The sequence below is a fragment of the Belonocnema kinseyi genome, chromosome 5, assembly GCF_010883055.1.
Source record: "Belonocnema kinseyi isolate 2016_QV_RU_SX_M_011 chromosome 5, B_treatae_v1, whole genome shotgun sequence".
NCBI classification, from domain to species: Eukaryota; Metazoa; Arthropoda; class Insecta; order Hymenoptera; family Cynipidae; genus Belonocnema; species Belonocnema kinseyi.
In genome coordinates, this window is record NC_046661.1 from 129,612,911 (window position 1) to 129,624,707 (window position 11,797).

General features: G+C 31.4%; 1 protein-coding gene across 1 annotated transcript in view; it reads left to right on the forward strand.

Annotated features, from left to right (window-relative positions):
- Positions 1-10,800, forward strand: part of LOC117173085 (T-box transcription factor TBX1-like) — a 14,885-nt gene extending 4,085 nt beyond the window's left edge. The window contains exons 3-7 of the mRNA XM_033361467.1: positions 4,254-4,307; positions 5,339-5,404; positions 8,851-8,901; positions 10,104-10,232; positions 10,347-10,800. Coding sequence (XP_033217358.1) covers positions 4,254-4,307; positions 5,339-5,404; positions 8,851-8,901; positions 10,104-10,232; positions 10,347-10,501 — 455 coding nt within the window. The 3' untranslated portion in view covers positions 10,502-10,800. The remainder of the gene's footprint in view (positions 1-4,253; positions 4,308-5,338; positions 5,405-8,850; positions 8,902-10,103; positions 10,233-10,346) is intronic.
- Positions 10,801-11,797: the final 997 nt, after the last annotated feature.

Genomic DNA, 11,797 nt, shown 5'->3' on the forward strand with positions numbered 1-11,797 from the left:
TTCGTTTCAACAAAATCAACAAAATTCAGCTTAGGTTAGAAATCCTCATGGTCGAGAGTCGAGATAGCAGTGTCTATACGATTCGTTAGATGGCGCGCAGGGTGGGAAGGAACGGTAGGTTTCGGTAAAGATACGCCGGGAAGAAACTCGAATTTTCGGCCGAGATAGGAAGAAAAAGTTATTTAACAAAACGTATGCCGATGGGTACCCGGGTATCTGGGTGGCAACACAAGGGTTAAGTGACCCACACAGTTAATTTATGCTAAGCGCGATACTTTTTTTGAAGGACTGTTGGTAATTATTTAAATAAGGAATATTACTTACTTCTGTCTATGCGAAAGATCCTGGAAACAAATTCAAGTTTTTTCGAATCGCTTATACTGAGTCGCTCATTAATTATTAATTAATTATTAATTATTTTTATTATTTTTATTATTAATCGTTTAAATAATTGAAAACTGTATTAAACAAGAAATATTACTCTGAAGATTCATTTGCGTCACTAATGTCTGTAAATAGTAACTTCATAAGATTGAAAGAAAGAAGAAACTTCTTTTTCTTAAAAAAAAAACTTTTCCCAATTAAAACACAATGTTAGTTCCAAAAGCGCGGTGGAACGGGTAAATTTTGACCAATTTAACAAAAAAGTAATTTCTTTTTCCACAAAACGAAAAAATTTGGATTAATGAACCGAAATCGAAAGTTAAATTTTTACAGATATAAATTTGGATCATCCTTTTGCAGTACAGTATAAAAATTTTTAAAAATACAATGAAAAATTTGATTTTCCTTGAGTAGAAGCATATTTAAATTTAAATATTGTTATCAATCTTAACAATTAAATCAAGAAAGTACTTAAAAATATAAAATTTTGGGGTTTGTAACTATAAATTGTTCACTTGCTATTATTTTTAGAATATTTAATTTACTATTTTAGCAAAGATATGCGCCTATTATTAATAATTAGTTTGTTAATTTCAATGACTCAGTTTTAGACGTGAAACTTACAAATGAAATTTGATCTTTGCTTAAATTGGCCTTTTTCTTCTGTGAATATCTCATCAAATGTGAAAAGACAAAATCTGTAAATTTTTGGAAATGTTAAATCTCACCAGTTACAATGAGGAGGTTACAGAATGTTGTTATTCTGTATTTCTAGTTAAAGGTCTTTTATTATATATGAATAGAAATTTTACAGATGCAAGCGAAATAAAATTGTTTGTCTATGTCTATTACTACGAAATTTTTCGCACGTCTTCCATCAGGTAACTTAAAAAAATAGTCACAGAAAAATCTGTATTAAATTTAATATAAATGCATATGAAATAATTTACATAGACGGTAGTTAAAATTTAATATACAGTTTGAAATAACAGCGTGCTTGGAAAATGAAACTGATCTCATCACTTTAAACCTTGTCCAATATTCGCTATTGAAGTAATAATCTACAATTTGTCGATTGAATTGATTTTTATGATTAAATTGCAACATATGGGTGGGACTTTTTCTGAAATTTGCCGAGAATGGTACAAAGTTAATCTAAGTACAGTTGATTGTAGGTTAGGTCTGATGATCATTTACATAATTGAACATTTTGATTTGAAATCCAATTTTATTTTTGAAAAACTGGAAGAAGGTAGCATTTTTTATTATTAAGAATCAAAAATTACTGCTGAACTTATTCTGATTTTGTGTAAAATGAAATTATATTAGTGATTATCGTGAATGTAAATGAAATTTAATATACACGCTCTTAATGACGATTTGTTATGCTTGAGATATTAGTTTCAATATACACGGGTCTAAGCTTGGCCCTTGGTTGTTTTCTTAATATAATCAGACAGTTTGACCCGTTTTTTGTTTTTCTGCTCGAAGGCACTCCTCTGACTAGTCACAGAAATACCCAGTGGGCACAAAATTTGGCAAGGTCTTTACGACATCGTTACGACATCTTTACGACGTAAGGGCGTAAAGGCGTAAACGCGGCACTAAATTTTGTGCCCACGATCAGCCGCCTAATAGACATATCAGTCAGACGAAAGGAACCCATAATAATGATTATAGAAATAATGTAGGTCACATAGGTTCCTCTTTATAGCGCCTCATGATGGGAGGAGCTGGGTCGCACCCGTGTGACTGGTCACAGAAGTAATGTAGGTCACATATGTTCATTTTACAACTTTTCATCAGGGCTGGTTAGGCATCCCTGTGCTAGTCACAAAAATAATTAAGGTCACATACGTTCCCCTTTCCAACGTCTCATGAGTGCGGAAAGTCACCCTTTTAAGGGGTCATTCACAAAATACTTGATAAGTTTAGGAGGGGAGGGAGGTCTGCCGAATTATAATTCTCCATGTTAAGACCAATGGAAAAAGTATCACGCAGGGGCGAAGAGGGGGTTAGAAGTTTCCCTTTTCAAGGTTTGAAGGGGTGAAGGAAAGCATCCTTGAGATATGTACCATTAATACTCTAAGAAGCATTAAATATTCGTGATTTCGTCTTCAACTTGGAATATACCGATAGCTGTTACTCATTAGCTAAAAATTAATATAACATAAAATGTGAATTTTGATAAGATGTACAACTTTTGTCTGAAATGTTTTTCGAAATTTCCATTATATCTGGAAATAAATGAAAAAAACAATGATTTTATACGATTTTTATGGGAGTTGTCATGGAAATCAAATTTGTTCCAATTTGTAGGTTTGTAGGTTTATCGGTAATTAAAAACAATTTAATCCGATATTTCACCGAAAAAAATATATTTGGGCAAACTCAAAGTCATTTAAAACATCAAGCCTTGTCCTTTTAGGTGCTGTTTATAGTTTTTTTAAAGTAAATGTCGCGACGCTACATAACCTCAAATGTGGCACAAAATCGAGACTTTTTCACATTTAGGTTAGGATATCTCTGAAAACAGAGACAATGGGGCCATTTGGACCTCATATTCGAATTTAGCGTACAAATTGCTTATTTGCCTCTGGTTTCCGAGATATCCTAACCTAAAAGTGAAAAAATCGTGAATTTAAGTTACGAGGGTGGTTCAAATATGATCGAGACAAACGCTGTAGATGGCGCGCATGTATGTTTTGAATGTTGTGGCTTGAGTATGTGATAGCTGAGTCCCTTACGAACTGTGTAGCATAGTTTTCGTCGGCAGCGCATATTTCACGCGCGTGCTGCGACCATGAGTGAACGTCAAGTGCCGTTCGCCATTACGAAACGTATTGTCATTCGTTTTTTAGTGCGGGAAGGCGTTAAAAACACGGAAATTTTTCTGCGTTTGCTCGAAACAGAGGAGCATCCCTGCACGAAGTGCGATTCTTCTCCAGGATAACGCCCGTGCTCATATCGCGTGTCTCACGCTTGATACAATATCAGAATTGGGTTGGGAGGTACTGAAACACCCCCCCCCCCTAAAGTACAAATTTATCACCCTGCGACTACCACATGTTTGGACCACTCAAAGAAGCCCTCGGAGGTCAAAGATTCAACACCGACGACGAGGTAGAGGAGTTCGTGGGCACATAACTGTCCGAGTTGCCCAAGGAATTGTTTGATACTGGCATCAAAAAACTTCCTGAAAGGTGGACAAAATGCGTAACTTGTGAGGGGAAATACCTAGAAAGACTGTAAATTTTTGTAAATTTTTTCGATGGTAAATAAACGTGTCAAAGTATTTGTCTCGATCATATTTGAACCACCCTCGTATATTTGATGTTATGTAGCATCGGGAAATTTCTTTTTCCAAAAAAGCTATTAACAGCATCTGGAAGTAGAAGTAAAAGTCTTGAACTTTCAAATGAAGATTTGCTCAAATATCTTTTTTTTTGCGCTGAGATATCGCATTTTAATATTTTTCAGTTATACTTACACAACATAAGAGTTTGGAGTGTGTAAATTTGTGGTTGTTGCAATTGTGGGCTGTGGCGATTTTTGCACTGTTATGTTAGGATATTTTGAAAAACAGAACCATTTGAGCAATTTGGACCTGAGATTAGAATTCAGCGTACAAAAAACCTTCGGTAAAGTATACTGTGGTTTCTAAGTCTAATGTTCGGCCAAATTTTGTCGGCCTGTACAATGTATTGAGATTTGACAAGCAGGTACAAGTTTTGGCAAATTAAAACGTTCAAATTTTTGATTTCATTTAAGAAAAAAAACTATTGCCGAGTCCATTTTATTCCAATCATTAACATGGAGTATTGTTGAAAAATTTCATTCCTAAAAAATCCCTCTATTTCTTAATACAGAACCAATGGGTCCACCACCACCTCGGGAACCGAGAACGACACGCCGTCCATCAGGTAATTTAAAAACATATTCACAGGTTTCCGAAATAATTCTGAGCTTAAACTGATCAATTTACTCCTGTCAAATTTAGAGCAATTTGCCCCATATTTGAAAAATCTTTTGAAACTGATAATATTATTATGAACATTGATAAGGTGCAAGCAAAATGACGCATGCTCAACAACACAAAATGTGTTCAAAATAATGCTTTGAATATCAATACATTGCTAATAGTAGTACTATTGTATGAATACGTAAACGCGCACTCGATGACAAATTGACAATGATTTATAACTGACTTTTAATTGTTTAAACAAATATTGTTTTGTTTAAATATTTTTTCCCAGTGTATCGTAGGAAGTAGCTTCTTCTGAAGATAAATAATATAGATGGTGAATCTCAAAGTCATATTTCTTGTTAACATATTTTGCAATTTTTAAACAATTTTCATTCATATAATATTTCTTTTCAACCATCGTGAAAAATTATCATTTCATGGGAGTAATCAAACAATTAATGAATGTGCAGGGTAATCTTTTTTTCAGCATATTTGTTAATTATTTAAATAATTTTAATTTGCTTAAAATATTTGTCTCCCCTGTAAATCGTAAGAAGTTACTACTATCTGTAATTAATAAGGCAGTTTAACACCTCGAATTACGTAAAAGAAGTTTTGACCGGTTTGCATGTTTCGTACGGCCTATATTAAACTTTAAAATTAAATAAGATAAATTGGATTTTTGATTTAAATGGTGAAACAATATAAAAATTCTTTTAAACTTTTAATGCTTGTAATAATGCATATTTAAATTCAATTTTTAATACTTTCATAAACGAAAATTTAAGGGAAAAATTTAATTTATTAAAGTAATTTTTGAATAACTTTCAAATGAAACACTTATTATAGAAAAATCATATGATTGAACATATTTTCATTATTAATTAAAGAAAACATTATTCAAGAATGCATATTTATTTTGATTATTAACTTTGAGAATCGTTGGAACATTCTGTTAAAGAAAAATCCCTATGCTTCTTCTTACAGAACAAAAGGGTCCACCACCACCTCTATCACCATATCGGTCACCAACAACGACATTGCGTCCACGAGGTAATTTAAAAACATAGCCACATGTGTAAAAAATAATTATGATCTTAAACTGATTAATCTGACTTCTATTATTTCTAAAGTAATTTAAATCTACTTCAAAATCTTTGTATGTTGATAATGTAACGTATTATGAATACGGCTCATTCGACAATAGATCGTCTGATAGGTGTTGCGATCTATTTTTCAAAGATAAAGTTTAATTATCTCTCTGCATATTATTAAGATTCAACTTTCCTATTTATATCACAAGATGTGCTTTTCTTTTTACAAAAAAATAACTCTATCGTATTAAATCGTAGACGGCCAAACGCACACTGAGTGAGTGACAAATTTCCAAGTATTTTTTAAGTAATTGTTTATTGCTCAAACGATTATTAGTTGCTTAAAAATTTGTTTCCGGTATATCGTGAGAAACTGCTGCTTTTCCAGATCAATAATATAGTTGATGAATATCATAGAATATTTTTAGTTCAAGCATATTTTGCAATTTCTTTGAAGCATTTCTAGTTGCATAATATTTTTTTACTAAATCACGAAAAGTTATAATTTTCTGAAGGTAAGGAAAGAATGAACAAATGTGAAGAGTGATATTTCTTTAGTATATTTGGTAATTATTTGAAAAACTTCAATTTGTTTAAAGAATTTTTTACCCTTGTAGGTCGTGAAAAGTTACTATTTCCTATACATAAACACGTCTTTAATCTATGCTGTGAGTGATATTTTTGGTGAAAGACAGTTTGAGATTATTTGAACAATCAATATTACTTGCTCCTTTTTATACTGGAGATGCTCGAGAAAATTCTAGTTTTTTCGAATAGCTCGTACTACGTCTCTTATTGTTCAGTATTTTCTAATTTTATCGATATAGATCTGAACAATTAAGGTATGGGGTAAGCTTGAGAGAGTTCGGACCATTTATTTAGATCACTATCGCAGTCACAAAAACAATTAAAAAAATATTTTTTAAATTTTAATTCTTTATTCTAAGCTCTTAAGAAGAAACTCTTATAGTCTGGATAGTATATCTGATTCGGGGGTTAAAATTTGTCGGGAGAGTTCGGACACCTTGAAAACAATTGTTTTAAGTTTTCAGAGTGTCATATAAAAATAAGATAAAAATAATAAAGATTTCTTTTATTCATTTAAACATTATATTTTCAAATTGAAAGTGAAAAATGTTCAAAAAATTGTGCTTTTTGGAGTCTTATAGAGGGCGCTCGTTTCTCGTAAGCCAATTTCCTTCTCTTTGACTGTAAGGATCGCAAGTGTCATTGTTTTAGGATCCCACTGTTTTTTTACACATGATTTTTCTTTTATAAACCTTCGGCATTTTGAGATCTGCAATCATAATTTATTTTTAAAAAATTCATCAATGACTCTTGACAATTGACTTTTATACTAAGACAACTCCGGGAGAGTTCGGACACCGCACAGTGGGCCCAAATGAGGTGTCCGTGGACAAATTAACGTTTAGCCCAAACTATTCGACCGATTTTGATTTTTTAAATTAAAGCTTATGAAACTTCTAATAAAGTTGTTGAGGCATATTTAAAAAAAAGTTGCTTTATTTTTTTGTCTTCAATAATGAAAGTTCATTAAAAAAAATGTTCGAAGATGCTACTTTGTGGAAAGTTATCCAATTTATGCGAAAGTACACAGAATTAGTGGAGAAACTTGTCTTAAACGATGTAAAGCAGTATCAGATATTAAAAAAATTGTTTAGAATTTTTATGATCAATTTAATCAACAAAAGTTAAATTTTTAGTAAAAATGATATATAGCTACTTCAGATGTGTGCTTTTAAATGGAAATCTGAAGAAAAAAATGTCGATATGACTTATAAAAAAGAGACCATTTGTTAATTATATATATTATTATTTATTTATATATTATTATATTATTATCATATTTTATAAATTATAATTATTATAATATTACAATTAGTTTTTTTTCAATAAACTTTAGATATTTAAAAATACCACTTGATATGATACGTGGTTATTAAAAATAATAATTTCTTTTTGTTAAAACAAATTCTATAAACAAATTCATTGTCTTACCATTTTTCGAAATCTAGATTTCGTTTATTTAGAGAAATAAAATTCCTAATGAGGCTCTCTAGAATTATTTTTTATTAATACTAAACCATTGGTCATTGTTTTTAAAAATGAAATAAACAAGTGCATAATCTGGCATTGTTTTAATACATAAATTTTGTTTCTTTAACACAATCATTTAAATGTCCATAACCAATGGGCTTTATCACAATTTTTAAGCAAGCTGATGTTACACAATTTTATTTGGAAAAACACATTGTTCATAATTTCGACTGATTTTTATAAATTATTGTGAAATTAAAAAAACATGTGCTGTCGAAAAATACACTACCATAACAAAGAGACATTGTTTAAAAATTGTAGTCGATTTCAGGAAAAACAATATTGCGTTTCCATTAAAAGAGCACCTCAGAGTAATTCGTTTATTAAATTTATTTAAGAATTATGAATTGTTGTCTAACAGCCAAATTATACATTTGTTTATTAGATTTTTCAAAAATAATTACTAACTATGTGGTATTATTATAACATCACATCTGAAGGTAATTTAAAATAAATACATTTCTTTTACCGAAAAATGACAATATTATGTATTTGTTAATTAATTTTGTGTAAACAAATAACACATATCGTCTGAAATCAACGAATCGCACAAAAAAGCTATAAGCAAGATATTTATTGCCCTTTCTGTTAAAGAAACAAAACAAATATATTGGAAAATGACGAATTTTTGCATTTGTTTATAAAATTAGTTTAATTGATTAAGAAATGTTCTCTGTATTTTTATAAGTCATGTCGAATTTTTTTTTAGATTTCCATTTTAAAACACATATCTGAAGTAGCTATATATTATTTTTACTAAAAATCTAATTTTTGTTGATTACATTTTTTATAAACATTTTAAACAACTTTTTAAATATATGCTAGTGCTAAACATAATTCAAGACAATTGTCCCACTAATTCTGTGTCCTTTCGCATAAGTTGGATAATTCCCACAAAATAGCATCTTCGAATTTTTTTTTAATGAATTTCCATTACTTAAGAAAAAAAAATAAACAACTTTTTTTTTAAATATGCCTCAACAACTTTGTTAGAAATTTCATGAGCTCTATTAAAAAAATCAAAATCGGTCTAATAGTTTGGGTTAAACATTAATTTGTCCACGGACATCTTATTGATGGCTGTACTTTCATTTGGATGACGATACTATATAAAAATCACCTGTGAACTGGTAATACTTTAAAAAATACATTTTTAAATGATATTTGTAATCTTATACCATTTATATTATTGATCTTATTTGAAGGAAAAATGATTAACAAGTGCATGTTTATTTCAACCATTAACTTTTAAAGTTCTTTGAAAAATCTCTATATTTCTTTTTATAGGATCAGCGGGTGCATCATCATCTCGACGACTATCAACGCCACCCTCTCCAGGTAATTTTAAAATTAAAATTCAATTTGAAACGAATACAAGAGAATTTTTTTTTAGCCTATAGGTTTTTCCCTGCATTTAGTGCTTCATTAAAGTGTTCAGAGGTATTTAAAAAAGTATTATTTACTCAAAGTAAATTGCAAATATTATTATTAACCCTTGTACATTTATTCAAATCTCTAAGGTCTTGGAAATGCGCAACGCCTTTGTTGTAAAAAAATTAATGATTTTAGGGTCATAATTATTATCTCTCATATCTCTTCCTTAAAACTACATTTTTTACATGCTTGGTTCCTCGATACATTTCTCAACTTGCTTTAAAATTTTTTTTAAATTATTGTAATCTGATGACTTATTTTCTCAGTGACACACAATTTAAGATCAAAATTAGTATATTATTTTCCTTAGTTTTGCAGCAGTTTAATTACTGGAGATTAAAAAAAAAGGACTATGCGATTCCAAAGTTTCATTGAGAAAAATAGATTCATTGTTTTTGCAATAAAACTAGAAAGTATAAAACGGACACGCCATTGCAGCTACACGAAAAAAAAATTATCATTAAAAAAGCACGAACTAGGCGCTAGATCTCGGATACGAGAATAATTGATTGAATATTAGTATATTTTCGTAAATAATTTTGCGAACTCTGAGAAAAACTTGGCAAATTCGATGTGAAACTGCTAAAAGGGTTCATCACTTTTTGTTTTCGTCGATAATTACCCGGACACACATTCGCCTAAGCGCACGTTGTGCGAAAGCGCGCATATGTGTAGTTTGAGTAATTCGCGTAAATACTCATTTTTCTAGAATTTGAACTGTTTATAAAAATTTCTGCATCTTGTCCATAAATTTGGTATAAAAAAAATGTAGCTACAAAAATTCGTGACATCTTTCCGCTCATATGTTTCGTTTTTAAAACATTGCTAAATATATTAACTTATTTTGACTCAGGTTCGCTTAGCGTGCCCTGCGTATGGTACTACCCCATTTCGTGTGAGCAATATTTTGTGCGGCCGAATAGAGATTTAACAGTACATCATTTTTTGAACCAATAAGAAATTTTTGCGAGACAGAAATAGAATTCAAAATTTAATTTCTAGGACAATTGTTAGAAGTCTCGTAATTTAGTGTAATTTAGTAGTTATAAGATAATGAATTTTTTATATTTGAAATAGTTAGTAACTTATTTTTTCTACTTCATCAGGTGAAACAAGGATATCTGCGCTTGTCGCTCCAGTAAATAAAGATCTAATCTTCCGTGGCAGACTTGTTTATGCAGCATATTATGAATTGTTCGATGAGTTTTTCGTACTGAAGCCAAATTACCAACTAGGTAATTTAAAAGTTCCGGCTTTTTCTAATATGCCATTAGTTAAATGCTAAAATATTACTAATTCACGAGTCAACTACTTGATTACTAATTCAATAAAAATTTCCATTGATTCAGAATACGAGCACGGCGCACCAAAAGTAGTGAAGCTTCAAGATTTAGAAGAAGATGATCTACTGGTACGCGATAAGCATATGATTGCATTTTATTCAGTGCGAACTCACCAATTTATTATGCTACCTGAAAATCTACGGGCGCGTCTCATCCGATAACTTTGAACGAATTTTGTCCAATGTTAGTTCAATACTGTTGTTTTGACAAATAAACTGTAGAACTATTGGAGCGAATCGACATATTTAACGAAACGCGTTTACATCTGTACCTTTTACCTTTCACAGAATTTTTAATTTCAAGTGTTTATTTGCGCAACTATAGACATGCTAAATATTCATGCACTAAGTCGCCTAGAACCCATAATCAAAACACTAATGTGCAGATGTGCTTTTATGTTAAGAATCAAAGAACTGTTAATGCAAAATTTATGAATAATAAAAAAAGAATCAATTTGGTATTTTGATGATTCAAATCTTTGTAGAAGTACGATATAAAGTAAAAGATTGTACAGAGTTTCGTTTAATTATTACTTTCTTATTAAAACCATTTTCTGTCGCTTATCAGTATTCTTAACACACTTCATTATCCTCGAGCGTAACAAGAAATTCTAACACCGAATTATATTCATTAAAGGAGGAGATACATATTTAATATTTGAATTCGACAGATTCCACAGTGGTCGAAAACCGGAAAAAGGTGGTCAAATTTCGCAAAAATATTTATTTTTTTCAAGTGCTTCTTCTAGGAACAAGCGTCATCTAAAAAATGACACCGGCACCTAGTCGCGGATAATTATCTAGGGATGGTCCCGAAAGAGTAAGCCCTAAGCCGAATGGCATTTGGGTGAGGTGTCTTAAACGGTGACTTTGGGATACTAGGCAACCTCTCGAAGTATGTAGACTTATGATTGCATGAGGGGACGGGCGAACCCCATCCCTAGGTTTTCTTGGAAGCAACAATGATAAGACCAAACATAGTTGTAGTAAGTGCGATTCAAAACAATCAAACATGCAGGGCTCAAGACAATGGGTCTGATAAAAATTCCGACTACACTAGAGTTGGGAAAGCCAATCATGGTGGAGAGAATGTGATAGACTAGCAAAATCTTAACAGGTTTGAGTGGACAGATCAATTCAGGGATGACCCGCTGGAGTGCCGTGATACCAGTATGACCCCTGAACAAAAAGGTTACATGGCGCAAATGCATGCTCGGTAGTCAGAGAAATACCAAGAGCTCTCGCATTGCTCGCATAAACGACTACGAAACCGTGCTGAAGAATTCCGAAAAAGAGGTTATATGAGCGAAGCGTCTACTTAGCCGCAGCTATAACAAGCCGGAACTAGAAAAAGAGAAGTGACACTAAGACCAACCGCAAGCAGACATCCAATAGAGACAGAGAGATACTTCAGGACCTGAAAAAAATTTAAGATTTAGGTTTCTCCCAAGCCCAAAG